We start from the raw sequence: 15,410 nt of genomic DNA, 5'->3' as shown, positions 1-15,410 counted from the left end.
ATTCGTGGACAGCAGTGCACAATAAAATTTAAAAGGGTATGAACTTGAGCTTGTTGGTAAGGCTTCATGACGGGGAAACAGAGCAAAAGAAATAAGACAAGAAAGACTGACAGGACATGCGCTGTCCTGTTTGTCTTTCTTTTCTCTTTTTTTCTTTTGTGCTGTTTCCCCTTAATAAAGCAGGGCACAATAAATTTTTTATTGTCAGCACGTCCGGAAGAGCAAATTTGAGAAATATGGTTGAGCTAAGATGCACATTAAAGAAGCCCAGGTGGGCATAAATAATACCGGAGTCGCCCACCACGGTGTACATCTTAATCAGAGTGTGGTGTCAGCAACCAAAAACTCTGAATTTTTTTTTTTTTTTTACATTTAGAATACTTTATTCAAAGTATGCACGTTGATATCACTGATTCCACGGCAGCATGGTTTATAAGGAATTAGCTGTCTCTCAATTCGCGGCTTCTAGAATTTGGAACTTCTGCATAGGGTCTGTATGCGAAACGTGCTATGCGCAATTTTTCTTTGAGTATGAACAGTGAAAGATATGAACGTTAACTTACTTTATTAGGTGAAGGTGCTTCTATTTATTCAGAAACTAATCGCATGCAGCACTCCTCCAAACCCTGCTTCGTATGAAATGAAAGCGGGATAGCTGTGTATTGTGACAAATAGTAGCGACAGTTTGTTGAAGCAGAAGTGACGAAAGTAAATTAGGTTTCTAGTGGACTCGGCAAAAGACGAACTATGACTGCCCCACTGGGAGAAACACCATATGCTTTTGTTTTGAAAAGGTACTAAAGCACCTCAGTAATTGCAAACCACATTTTAATATTTTGTAACATAAAGACAGTGGCTTAAGGCTTGTCGCTAAGTACAGGCACTCTAAAAAACACAGGCTGCAAAGCGCACTCCCAGCATGGTGGCCACGGAATGCCTGGACCCCGGTGCACCAGCCCCCTAGTAGCGCGCACCTCCTAGTGGCGGCCCAACATTAGTGAAACGCGTCGTGCGCTTCCATCGGAGCACCTGTTCTTCTTACACTGTGCGCAGTAGTTAGCAATGTATATTATAATACCGAGACCGATCAAGTTGTCAAGCGCTGTTTATTCCACCAAAGGCAACGCCCCCAGCTCACGCGCGAAGAAATCGAAGAACAGTGAAGATGATGATGGCTATGTACAAATGAAAACGACGAAGTACGTTAATAGTGCTTACACTAACTTCCCCCCGTCATGGAAGCGGCCAGCCTGGCCGCAGATTAGAGATTATCTAAACGGGGAGTGAAGGGCTTCATCCGCGAGACGTGAACAATTTCAGCATTCCGGCGGCGCCGGTCAGTGACGGAGTGTACTGGGCGAACGAGATAGTTCACTGCAGATGTTTGCTGCACAACGGTGTATGGGCCAATGTAGCGTGGAAGGAACTTCTCACAGAGGCCTGGGGTGCGGACTGGAGTCCAAAGCAGGACTTGGTCTCCAGGGTGAAAACGTAGGTCACGGCGTTTGTTGTCGCAGTAACGCTTGCGCTCAGCTTGGGTAGCTTCTGTGCTTTGCCGGGCGATTTGACGGCAATGTGCAACTCGGGCAGCGAAATCTTCCGGAAGCGACGCGTTAGGCGAAGAAGGTGCGAAAAGTAGTTCTCTGTCGAATATGGTGGAAGGAGATCGTCCATACACAAGGAAGAAAGGGCTGTAGCCGGTAGTTCGTTGAATAGCACTGTTATATGCGAATGTCACAAAAGGAAGAATTTTATCCCAGTCAGTGTGGTCAGGACGGATGTACATGGAAATCATGTCAGACAGCGTACGGTGGAAGCGCTCAGTAAGGCCATTGGTTTGCGGATGATAAGTGGACGTAGATTTGTGGACGGTATTAGTGGCTCGAAGAACTTCCTCGAGGACTTGTGAAATGAACGCCTTGCCACGGTCACTGAGAAGAACGCGAGGAGCCCCGTGGCGCAAGACGATGGCGCGCAAGAAAAAGTCGGCGACCTCAGAAGCGGTGCCGGATCGCAGAGGGGCAGTCTCGGCATATCTTGTTAAATGGTCGACCGAAGTGACAATCCAACGGTGACCGGAGGGTGTCAACGGCAAGGGACCATATAAATCAATGCCAACAAATTCAAAAGGTGCGTCCGGGCAAGGGAGAGGTTGTAGTAAACCGGCAGGAGGGGATGTCGAGCGTTTGCGGTGCTGACATGACGCACAAGAGGCAATGTATTTGGCCACCGTTGAGGATAGGCCAGGCCAGAAGCAGCGGGTCTTTATGCGGTCGTAAGTCTTGTGGAAGCCTAAGTGGCCAGCCGATACATCGTCGTGAAGTGCCTCTAATACCCGCAAACGAAGGCAGCGAGGTAGAACTGGGACCCACCGGTGACCTGTTGGGTGGTAAATGTAGCGGTGTAGCACGCCACCTTGAAGGCGGAATTGTCGAAGTTGGCGTCGCAAGCGGCTGTTGGGCGGTTCGGCGAACCCACTAAGGCGATCCATGAGAGCTCGACAGTAGGAGTCGGCCCGCTGAAGCGAGACGAAATCAGAGCGTGATGAAAGCGTAACTTGGTCCAGGGATGTTATCGAGAGTTGGTGAGAGGCAGGCGTAGCATCGGAACGACGTGGTTGGGAAGACGACGGCGCGTTACCTGGAGAGAGTGAGAGTGGGCAGCGAGACAATGCGTCTGCATCATGATGGTGTTTTCCAGACTTGTACGTTATAGTGAAGTCATATTCCTGCAAGCGGAGTATCCAGCGTCCTAAGCGTCCTGACATGTTTTTCATTGATGACAGCCAACACAGAGCATGATGGTCGGTGACGATGGTGAAGTGGCGGCCGTAAAGGTATGGGCGAAATTTCTGAATCGACCAAACGATAGCCAGGCACTCTTGCTCTGTAATGGTGTAGTTCCGCTCAGCTGGAGAAAGTGTTCGGCTGGCATATGCTATGACTTGCTCTTTAGATGCTGTATTACGTTGCAGAAGTACTGCGCCAATACCTTGTGCGCTTGCGTCAGTATGGAGTATGGTGGGGGCACGATTATCGAAGTGGCGAAGCACTGGTCCGGAAGTAAGATGCCGCTTAAGAGCTTGAAAAGCCGACTCGCAGTCGCTAGTCCACGTGAAAGAGGCACCGGTAACCAGTAGCTTGTGTAGAGGAGCTGCTATTGCTGCGAAGTTGCGTATAAACCTACGAAAATATGACGCCAAGCCGAGGAAACTACGTAGATCTTTCTGTTGCTGGGGGCGAGGAAACTGAAGAACGGCACTAATCTTGTCGGGGTCAGGCTGGATGCCATCTTTTGAGACGACGTGACCCAATACTTTTATTGTTTTGGTTGCAAATTTGCATTTTTTTGTATTGATCTGGAGACCAGCATTCGCAAGGCACTTGAGAACTTCGTCTAATCGTTGAAGATGTTGGCTGAAGTCAGACGAAAAGATGACAATATCGTCCAGATAACAGAGGCATGTCTTCCATTTTAGACCACGAAGTGCGTTGTCTATCATGCGCTCAAATGTGGCAGGAGCATTGCAAAGGCCAAAAGGCATCACGTTAAATTCATAAAGGCCATCCGGTGTAGCGAATGCGGTCTTTTCTTTGTCAGTCTCGTTCATCGGAATTTGCCAATATCCTGATCGAAGATCAATGCTGGAGAAATACTCCGCCCCTTGTAGTGTGTCCAAAGCGTCGTCAATTCGAGGTATTGGATATACGTCCTTGCGTGTGATCTTATTGAGCGCTCGATAATCCACGCAAAAGCGAACTGAGCCATCTTTCTTCTTTACCAGGACCACGGGAGACGCCCATGGGCTAGATGAAGGTCGTATTATCTTCCGCGCAAGCATGTCAGCGACCTGTTGTTCAATGACCTTTCGTTCGGACGGCGATACACGATAGGGGCGTCGTCGTATTATAGCGGAACCTTCGGTTTCGATACGGTGTGTAGCCGCAGGAGTTTGGCTCAACACAGAGGAACAGCTATCGAAACAGGCTTTGTGTTTTGCCAAGACCACCATTAAGGCTTCGGACTGCGCGGCTGTTAGGTCAGAACCAAGAACGGCTGGAGGAGGGAAAGAATCATCCAAACCTGAGGTTGGTGCTGGCGATGAAGAAGGGCAAAGCGTGACTAGAGAGATTGGTTGAGTGTCGGCGAGGGTTGCCACAGTCATCCCTTTGGGCAGCATCACAGGATCTGGGGTCGTGTTGCAAGCAGACAGAAGGGCGCGGCCGCGTGAAAACCGGACGAGACAGGTGGCAATGAGAATTCCGCGAGAAGTACAGCGGGAAGAAGGGGCGACTAGGGCGTCTCCGTCGGCGATCTGACTGGACGTTACGGCTACAACGTCTTCGTGACCAGGACGCAGGACGTAGTCTGAAGCGAGGACCAAGTTCACGCATGAAAGTGAAGAGTCCGCAACAGGTTCAAGCTCTGTATCTGTGATGTGGACAACTTCTTCTCTACATGAAATGACGGCTGAAGCAGAATGTAGGAAGTCCCAACCAAGTATAAGTTCATGGATACACGTTGGAAGGATGATAAACTCGATGTGGTGGCGTATGCCGTCGATGAAAACACGAGCAGTACACTGTCCGTCAGGGTGAATGAATGCATTATTAGCGCCACGCAAAATAGGTCCAAGATAAGGCGTTTTTACTTTACGGAGCCGGGAACACAGATCACTCCGAAGAACAGAAACGGCGGCACCGGTATCGATGAGAGCTGATGCGGGAACACCTTCGACAGTCACAGAAAGCATGTTGGCCGGGCGAACAGGAGGAATTTTTGAAGACCGATAAGAAGCAGTTTCCCCTCCAAAAACTGCAACAGTTAGTTTTCCGAGTGCTGGTCGACAAAATGGGAAGTGGGACGAAGTGGTGATGTAGAGCGCCGGTAAGGGGATGGAGAACGACGTCTGGCCGAACGGGAACTATGAGGCAGATTGGGAGCAGCTGGTGGAGACGGAGAACGCTGTTGAGGGAATGAGTGCGGTCCGGGATAGTAGTCGTCTGATCGGCGAGTGCGGTCTCTTTCGTGCTCAGCATAGCCTCGCCTTTCATCCTGCTGGCGCCGGCGGCAGAAGCGAGATATATGGCCGCGTATGCCACAGTAAAAACAAACCGGACGAGGTGGACGCCACTGAGGGTACGATGGCGCAGCAAGTGCTCTGGTTCCCATCGAAGCCAAATGGTCATAGGAAACGCCAGTAGGCACGGAAGTCACGGTAGGGGTGGGTAGCGAAACAACATCCGCGTAGGTAGGGGTGGAGCGCGCTACCGGAGCAAGATGCGTCGTGGGTGTAGTCATCGCTGTCAACTCCTGCTTTACGACCTCGCGCAAGTCGAAGGTGGGGGTTGGTGCGCAGGCAGCAGGGGGACGCTTTAGGTCTTGTAGTTGAAGCTCCTCGCGGATGATGGTGCGGATAAGAGCACGTAGATCTGGAGAATGAGCAACCTGAGGATCGCTGCTGTCATGTGGAAGACGAATAGACTGCAGCTCGTCGAGGCGTTGACACGTTGAAGTGATGTCTTGGACAGAAGCCGGATTTTGCACGATTAAGGCGTTGAACGCGACAGGCCCAATGCCTTTTAAGATGTGGCGAACGCGTTCGGCTTCCGTCATGCTAGGATTCGCACGGCGGCACAGAGCCAAGACATCCTCTATGTATGAGGTGTAAGACTCTTGGGGAAGTTGGCGGCGCGTTCCCAGCTTCTGTTTGGCGACTTCTGCACGGCCAGACGAGGAAGCGAAGATTTGCCGCAGCTTCGAGGTAAACGTGGTCCAATCCGCGATGTCGGTTTCGTGGTTGAAATACCACGTCTTTGCAACACCGGTCAAGTAGAAGGCGACGTGCCTCAATTTCTGGGTGTCGTTCCACTTGTTACAAGAACTCACGCGGTCGTAGTGGTCGATCCAATCGTCTACGTCATCACCGCGGAGTCCCGCAAAGACAGGGGGATCGCGCTGAGGGCTCGTCACAGTCCAAGAGGGCGCCGCAGGTGGGGTCGTCTGTGTGGTAGGGTTTGAGGCGCCGGATGGGCCGGGGTCGGAAGTGTCCATTGTTGTAGGGGTAGTTGGGTGCAGGCGGCGACCGGAACGGAGCTCCAGGGAGGACGGGAACGCGAGAGGACGTCGGGATCTTGACGTACCTCCACCACTTTATAATACCGAGACCGATCAAGTTGTCAAGCGCTGTTTATTCCACCAAAGGCAACGCCCCCAGCTCACGCGCGAAGAAATCGAAGAACAGTGAAGATGATGATGGCTATGTACAAATGAAAACGACGAAGTACGTTAATAGTGCTTACAATATGCTCTGATACAAAAAATTATAGCTTGGTCATTGGTGTTCTGAATGGATATATAGCAGTAATAATTGCTCAGATAATTTTTTGATAATTTTTCTGTGAAACTTCAAAAAAGCACCTCAAGAAACACAAATGAAACTAATAATTTGTTCTTTTTACTATAAGTACTGCGAGTAAAAAAAATCTGAAATGTACAAAATAGGCACCTGGTTCCTAGTTCCCAAGTCAGATCACGAAAAAAATTAATATGAAGGTTGCCCATGCTATATATGAAAGTGAGCGAATTCTTGCTGCACAGGGAGCATTTGTTTTCGCTCATTGCCACAGGCACCTGGTATCTTTCGTACTGCATTTTTTATGCCCGCAAAGCAATGGTTATCAGGTAATAGAGAGTTTAGAAGTGTCATTATACTTGATTATTGTGTTCGATCAGCTTTTCTGTGTAAGCAAGGTGGTTTAGTGTGTGTTCAACTGTCACTGTAGCCTCCACATGCTTTGTTCAGTTGCCGTGCAGTGCTGTACAGTAGTATCGAGTGTTGCGTGATATTGAACAGTAATGAATAAGGGAACTTGCACAGGTGGGGTTCAAAATGTAAGACATTAGACAGCTAGTCAAGCTTTGCTGCAGAGTCCACCAAAGTGTAACATTTTGCGTCTTTTTATTGCAGAAGTGCTAGGTGTACTGGAGGCTAGTTTTGAAGATACTTCCAGTTCAATTTTTCTGGATTCCAGTATCTGCCGAAAATTATCAGATATGACTACCGTAAAATCCTGAGATACCCACCTAAAATTGAGAGAAAATAGAGTGGAAATATGAGGCGGGCTAACTTTCAGGTGGGTAACTTTGTTTTTTTAAGCCGGGAGCTTAGTCAGGGGCGGGCTCTCTTTCGTGGATGGGGCATTTCTCTGGATTTTACGGTAATACTTAATGTTCAGTCATCATTTTAGGCGATGCATGATGTTGCTAGTAGAATTATTCCAATGGAAATGTTTATAATGCATAGAAAAGCTGTCTATCAAATTAATCGATCTCTATAATTGCAGTAACGTTAGAGTTAAGGGACCCTGAAACGATTTTGACGATTTTCTACAAACGTACTGAGTCGTTAGAGTAGGTCCTTCTGATCATTAATTGACACATCTAAGTGCTCCGTGTAAAGCGTGTAATTTATTATAAATGCACATCGCTGCCGATCGGAGCACGCTGCTCGGCGGAATTTTAAGCCGCCCCTACCCATATGACGAAAATCACCCATATGACGTCAGTGGGGCGAGCTATCCGATTGGCTGACCAGGGCGCGTGATCAATAATTTTTCCAACTTTATGGTAAACAAATGATCTTCGTAATAGTTGGAATGTTAGTTCATTTGTTTTTATAAACAGAAAGTAACATAAAGAGAATACACAAGAACGATTTTTCAATACAATTAAGCACTTCCGGCACACAGCAAGTGTCGTCTGCTTGTGTTACAACGTACTCCATTTTGACGAGAGCTCCGCGGTCAGAGTGGTCTCAGTCTTTTCGCGAGCACTACGATTCGACTTTGTTGCTTTGTGGACTGCAAACGTAGCGACTGGCAATATGTCAAGCTGCGACATCGTGTCCCTCTGCAAGGCAGCATACGAGCGAGCTGGCTGCTGCGCATCGGACTGCCGCTATCCGATCGGCGCCAGGGTTTGCGCGTTTGTGGCCGTCACTTTACACCGGAAGATTACTAACGCAATAGCGTTTCGCGAGTCCGGTATTAGGGCAAATGCAAGCCAGGGCGCCAGGGTTTGCGCGTTTGTGGCCGTCACTTTACACCGGAAGATTACTAACGCAATAGCGTTTCGCGAGTCCGGTATTAGGGCAAATGCAAGCGCAAGGGAACAGGGTCTGGCCGCTTGACTGTGCCGTAACGGGATGAGCCATGGGATGAGCAGAATCGCAAATGCGAATGGTCTGCACGGTGCAGCCACCTGGTGGCACAGAGCTCAACCATACACAGTAGGAGTAACGAAGTGTATTCTTCTTTGGCTGCTGGTGTGTATTTTTCGCAGGAGTGTAATCATCAACACTTTGTTTTTATAAATGTTTAAAATGTTTTACACTTGGTTAGAGCAATATTAGCGCTTTGTTAGGCTGGTTAAGCGCTGCGCTAACAAGTGGCTGGACCGTGCAGACCGATCAGGCCGCACGTACGTCTACGCTAAAGTTCCTTCATCAGCTTGAGTTTATGCCTCCAGTCATTTGCCGAAATGACCAGCTTGCCTGTGGTTACCGGAATACCAGACACGTTCGGCGCCACGACAGAATGCTCGCAACGCACGCTGCTTCGATAGCTCTCGCTTGGGTTCGACGGCCAAGCGGCTAGCGGAGAGGTTTCACGCGGGCGGGGGCGGGCTCCAAAACAACCGGAAGTGGACGATGTGACGTCGCATCGTGACGCGAAACCAGTGAAGGCGGAGCTTAGCCCCGATCGCTCGGCGAACGAGTTGAGGAGGAAAAGCATGACTAGGGAGGAGGGTAACTTCTAATCGCTTGTAGCTCCATTAATACGTAACGCTTCACTTAAATTGTGGTGTGAATGTTCTAGTTAAGCTGTACCCTACGCGTCTACAAAATTTGTCCGAACCGTTTCAGGGGCCCTTTAACAGTAGAAAAGGCAGTTGATAATAAGGGCAATGCTGAAAGCAAAAGTGCATCCAAACAGCCAAAATTACAGAGCTGGTATCATTGGCTGTACGGGCAGAATGGGTCACTTGCGAGTGCATTATAGCTCAAACTGTGTTTTACTGTTATTTTTGCAATTGCTATTATAAGCGACTATGTAATTCTGTGTCCTAATCGCATTAAGCTTTTGTTTTGCATTGTCCACAGTGGTGGTTCAATATTTCTATATGTGAACCCAAATAAATAACTTTCTAAGGACCACACAGGGAAGCCCACTGTGTTCCTTTTTTAAATTTTACATTTTTTCCACAACTGGCCCTGTTTTCTTTTTTGTTGCTGCATGACACCTGCTACACATGTAACATGGATAAGCTTGTTTCACATTATATGGTGGGCCTCTCTTTTGAAACTCTTGGCTGATGAACATAAGGTTTGATTCCTGGCTGTGACAACCACATTCAGTGCAAACATGCTCATGTTGTATGCTTTTATGATTGCCTGCTATACTCCCATGCGGTCCAAGTTAACCCGGAGCCTTTCACTTGGACGGTCGCATTGAACCAGACGCATGTGCGCAGCAGCTGACTTGTGTTTCCTTTTCTCTTTCTGCACAGCGCCTAACAAATCAGCCAGATGTTCTCCAGTGGCTTATAGAAGCAGCCAATCATATTCTTGGAGGCTTCATGCTGTGTGCTGGAAAAGTAAGTGCTGCACTACTTTCACAATTGCGAACAGAGCAGAAGCTTCTCAGAATGGAAAGCATGAATGGGAAGCAGAATTCACAGGACCACCAAGTGTACACAGTGTCCTGTGGATTGCACGTTTACTCCTCAATACGCTATCAAAAGAGCATGTGCAGGAAGGGTAAGGTGCCAATTAATTCTGTCCATGGAATAGAATATTTTGTTTCACCACATTTATAGCATCTTCAATATCATGACAAGCATACTGCTGCAAAAATTTATATTCTGGAGTTTTGTCGAGTTTACAGAATCTGGACTCCATGCAGACACGTTCAACAGGAATGTCAGCAATGAGAACATCTACTAGTTTGTGGCTAGCACGCTTGGAAAGAGCCTATCCAGCCACTTAAAAAAATATGCGTGATGTAAAGCATTGTGAAAAACAGTGAAAGAAGTGAGCCGCCTACATTGACAGCATATTGACACCTATAGCAAACACCCAGCCTTACAAATCGTTTTACTGGAATACTTGACACATGCTGTTCAGACTGGTAGCGCAGGTCCAATCGGAAGTGTTTCAATGTATGCAGCTTGTTTCAAATATCATTTATGTTCACCAACGTATTTGCTTTTGATGCAATATTTTACCCTGCACAGTTACCTACACAGTGCCTGAAATGTTAAACCAAAAGTAAAGGCTGCTTTTGAAAGCCCTTGAACAGCTAAGTGAACCAACCTCTGCGGAAACAAAAAAAAAACAAGTTTCTGACTGCTGCTTCAAACTGACTGCTACTTCAACCTCAAATTTGCCGACAGACAGCAGCGCCACTCCTTGTCCAGGCAGAGAGCAGCGTCACCATGTATCAGGTCACCGGCACTGTAAGGCGCTCGTGATGCTTGCAATCTTTGCAGAATTGCTCCTCGCATAGCCGTTGGTTTGCCATGGTTCGGTGGTTGGCTAGCCAAGGAGCCTGATACTCTTGCATGGCGAACTGCCACAACTGTGACAAACACCTGGGGCATGCAGCTGCCCGTGAAGTTCTATCAGGGTGTCTACCAAATGGGAAAACCGGGAATTCTCAGGAATTTTGAATAGTATGAAAATGCTCAGGGAAAACTCAGGGTACTTGTGCTTCTATCAGGGAAAATTAGCTGTAATCTTATTGGAAGGGAACGAAAGTCACAGTAATGCTGGCTCGCGTAACAGAGAGGGATCGTAACGAATCATCTTTTGACACCACGTCGTCGCCTGCAGGAGTTGCCAGTGTACAGTCAATGGCCGATTTTCCGGACGCTCGACGGCTCCGCGGCACCCCATTGAGTCAATGTCCAAGAACGTCTGAAATTTCGCACGCAAGAGCCCTTCGCCGTCTGATTTTCCGGACTTTTTGCCGTGACCGCAGCTCTGAAACAGCATTAATAAAAGCCACCACTGCCACCGTTTTGATTACCTTGCCGCCGTGGTAAACGCTAGGCCTAGCTGCTTGAACACTACAATACAATACAATCTTTATTGTGCATAGGCTGCTTTTGAAAGCCCTTGAACAGCTAAGTGAACCAACCTCCGCGGAAACAAAAAATAAAACTAGTTTCTGACTGCTGCTTCAAACTACTTCAACCTCAAATTTGCCGACAGACGCCAGCACCACTCCTTCTCCTGGCAGAGAGCAACCTTTGCTATTAAGCTTCTTGCCGTTCAGCGCCGTGTTTTTCATTAAAAGAATTTGCTGCTGTAAGCAATGGCATGGTACCGACTTTGTCTTTGTAGTCCTCGCGATTGGCTTAGAAGCTCGGAAAGCACAATTTAAGTATGCACCATCTAGCCCAAATGAATGTTGTCCTGAACTATAAATTGGAAAGCACGACGCGTTGCATAATGCCGGTACCCAAAAGTCAGCTTCGCCTCAATACAGAAGCTTTACACGGTGAAGCATAAGCGTAGGAAGGGGCAAATGTCACGGCAGTATCAATTCCTTAATTATACACGCGTCCATCCGCCATCCCCTGTCACAGTACGAGCACCGATATGCCTAATAAGTTTTCTGGTAGGCCTTTTTGGATGTCTCTGTGGCGATTTGTGCCTTTAATGGCAGTAAAAGACATGCATTCATTTTTTCGCGCTGCCCGATTTTACGGACATTTTCACGGCCCTTAGGTAGTCCAAAAAATTGGACTTTGACTGTACAGCTGATGAAGAGGATGCTTCGAATGGTCCTTGGGGCAAAAACGCAGTAGAAGGAGGACGAGGACAGAAGGGACCTACACATTGAGGATCGAATGGGAAAGAAAGCCTGCCGCCGCTTCTTTCAAGGAGTTTGCGCTCAAAAAACAAAGTGTTGGCTTACACTGGAATGCAGGTGTCCCTCATCCAAACCGAAATAAACTCTTTAAAGCAGTGGAACACAACACTGAGACGTTGTGCGCGGGCTGATAGTATGTCAGGACAGTTGAGCTTGACACACCAGCTGTTGAGAATCTCATTTGTGACGAAGTTCGGGCCTCACACCAATGAGGTTGCTAAAAGTAAAGATAGCTCATATCACCTTCAGTCATGGCGTCCACATTTGTAGATGCAACCTATTTTTGCCATTTCTGTGCAGTGGTAGCAAGGAATGCATGCACGGCGGCATCCTTCCTATGCGCACCCCTGTGAGCACTAAATGAGCGAGAAACAAAGGGTCGCCCTTTGAGCAATTACTAACGAGATACCCATCAGTTTTGCAAGCGCAAGAAGTCGAAACCGCCCGCGGAACAAAAACCAAACCGCCGCCCGCCCGCTCGTGCGCCAATGCGCGAGCGGTAGTATATAGACATGCGGGAGCAAACTAGCTCTAAAAACAAACCATGCAACGAAAACCGAGAGAGGGAGGCACGCGCAAAAAATTCCCTGTATTCCCAAGTAGCATCACATGACAGAAAAGAAAAAGTTAAAAAATTGGCACACTTTTTAAATGTACAGACGGCGCCGTAAATATATGGCATCGACCATTTTTGGACTTGTTCGTGGCGCCGTATATTTACGACATTGACCCTCAAAGGGTTAATAATAGACCCCAGTTACATGCGAGAGAGCCTCCTTGACTGACTGCGTGACACCGATAAATATTTCACGTGCGAAAACTTTGAATCAATTGGAATGCAAAAGCGAATAAGCGCAACTTACTTCGGCCAACAGCAGTGGTGCATGCTTGCCTCTTTCTTTTTGCACTACCTGCCCAGAAATATGTAGAATTTCACGGACAGATGTCGGCCCTTCATGTTTTCAAGGAAGTTGTGGCACTGAATGGCAGGCTTATGTGGACAAATGCATGGCAGACACAATCTCCGAGCCTGTACTCCTGTACACAAGACCCCTATGTAACCGCGCAGCCTGGCGACTTTTTTATTTGCTCCCGCAAGAGTCTGTGCCACTGCCTAGCCCAGATTGGGAAGTTAATATATGAGCTGGAAAAAGCCTGGTCAGGCAAAAGCAAATCTGTGAATACAGTGGCTGACCAATTTTTTGGACTAGGTTCAATTATTCAAATGTTGCAATGCTACCATGTACTGCATGAAACTGGTATATTAAGCTGGCTGAAAATTTGAACCTTGTGGGGTAATATGTTAAATTTTTTTAAACAAAATCTGTGTCATTTGCACACCAGTACCTGCTGGACTGTGGGCACTGTGATTCGCTACTGTTATTGATCTGCAGAAAGCATTTGCACATGAGAGTAAACGGGCAAAGAAAACACACTGGGCTGGATTTGACCCTGGTTATGTTCTGGGATGAACCAACTGCAGATTCTATCAATAGCACTATTATTGTCCAATTGAAATGTTTGCAATCATCTTGAAGCTGAACCTGTAATGCAGCAAAACAAAGGAAGCATTGTGGACTGTTTGGCAGGCAGTTCAGAATAGCTGCTGGCCATAGTACTTAAAAAAAATGTTATACTTACGAGTATAGTGGTCTTGTTGCAGATGAGGCATAAGCACATGTAAACAAGGGAGGCTACTTTTTCAAATACAAGCATCTACAACTTTTCTTGATTATGAGTACCTAGCTTTGAATATCAAAGAAATGCAGACGCATTTATTTCCCACAGCTTTCACTTTTGTGAAGCGAAGCTTTCTTTGCTTCTTCCTTTGACTTTTCTTATGCTGCTGTCACTGTCTTGTACACCGCATTGTGACGTGGTTCAAAGCATGTATATACATGGCAGGAGTGCGCAGCCATAAACAGCGACGAAAGAAATTCATTTGAACCTTTCCATTGGGTCACTACAATGCTCTTTGGAGCCTCCTGAGCATCACTACAATACCCTCTAGAGAGGTGTAATTATCCGTGACCTTCCACAAAACAGCAGTGCTTACCTTTGTTACGGTGCCTAGATGGGTAGGTGTGCCGGCTGCCGGGCGTGATGTGTAGTTCAGGGCTTCTCCGCTTCATGAAGACAAATGTGGTGCTGCGGTCAGGGGCCTCTCACAAGCTGCGCACATTCTGCGCTGCTGCGGCCGTATTGCAGTGGAAATGTGGCATATTCATCACTTTATTTAAACGGGAAACCGTCTTCACTGTAACACCGTAGACAGTTACAGGTTTCTGAATGCAGCGGAGCTCTGTCACTTGCAAAGGTAACGTATTTGCCTTGTCCATCAACTGTTTGTTTCCCGGTTTGAGATTCGAAAGTATAGAGCTTTTAACGCTGTTTTGTTCAGTAAACACGTTAAAATTGAGTCTATAAAGAGCAGCACAAATCCTGCATGGACGAAATAGCCTTTCATCAGTTCTTCTAAACGGTGAGCTAGAGTTTAAATTTGTTTTATGGATGAGTATGTAGGTGCTGTATGCGAACGAAATTCACGCAGGAATTATTCTTATACCACCAAATAAATGCATGATGAAACTACCAATCAAATAAATATTGATATTTACACAATTAAACTCCCTGGCTTTATTTCTTTGCCCGTATGGGTGCTATTATAAACAAGATATATGGTAATTTGTGTCGAGCCGTACATGTTTGCAGTATAAATGAACAACCTTTTTTTGCCAATATAAATAAACTTGTTTTTCAGAAAAAAAAAGTACATTTCTGTACCTTGTTCGATGATTTATGATTAACTGTGTGATCTATGATGAGAGTAGCATGCAGAATAATAGTTTAGGCTCCTGATGGTCATATATGTTGTGGGAGATATGGGGTTCTCCTCCATACTCTTGGGACAAAGGAACGACAACACAGTAGTGCAAACAGTCACAAGGGCATTTATTGCACCTTTCATAGATCAATGCCTGCTAGCCGAGTTGGTATCCACAAAACATGCCGATGGGCGCGCGACAAATCTAGAAGTCCGACTCACCGCGACTGGGAAACGAGCGAATATGTTCGCCCCATGCTGGATCCCAACGCCTGGTCATTCGCGTGTACGGTCACGCGGACGGTGGCGCATTCCAAGGCGGCCACGCGAGACGGTCTCGCAGAAGCATGGATTGGCGCGCGCGCACGGAACGTCCGGCGCGTTTGCCAGTCCGCCGCTCAAGACCAAGAGGCTTTCTTTCCCGCGCCTAAGTAACCCCGCCGCAGCGCAACACTAGCGCCATCTCTCGCACTGCACCCCAACCACATCGACCGCCGCGGGCATCACGCAGGCCACGCGGCGAAGCCGCACTACAGGAGGCGCGCTATGCGGGAAAAACATCAGGGGAGGCGCGAGGGTCGCGCATCCCCACAATGTACACTTAAACCTCAATATAACGAAGTTCGTAAATTTGCTTCGTTACCGTA

The 15,410-nt window shown here is 47.5% G+C and overlaps 1 protein-coding gene across 14 annotated transcripts in view; it reads left to right on the top strand.

The window, feature by feature from the left end:
- The window catches only part of Miga (mitoguardin), a 258,548-nt gene that overhangs the window by 138,865 nt on the left and 104,273 nt on the right, over nucleotides 1–15,410 (top strand). For all 14 annotated transcript variants that reach the window (XR_008609941.2, XR_008609943.1, XR_008609942.1 and 11 more), the window contains one exon: nucleotides 9,571–9,657. Coding sequence is in view for 11 of the 14 variants with exons in the window: in XM_055064981.2 (XP_054920956.1) it covers nucleotides 9,571–9,657 (87 nt within the window). In the remaining 3 variants the exon portion in view is untranslated. The remainder of the gene's footprint in view (nucleotides 1–9,570; nucleotides 9,658–15,410) is intronic.

The sequence above is a fragment of the Dermacentor andersoni genome, chromosome 1, assembly GCF_023375885.2.
Source record: "Dermacentor andersoni chromosome 1, qqDerAnde1_hic_scaffold, whole genome shotgun sequence".
NCBI classification, from domain to species: Eukaryota; Metazoa; Arthropoda; class Arachnida; order Ixodida; family Ixodidae; genus Dermacentor; species Dermacentor andersoni.
This window is presented reverse-complemented; position numbering and strand designations above follow the sequence as displayed.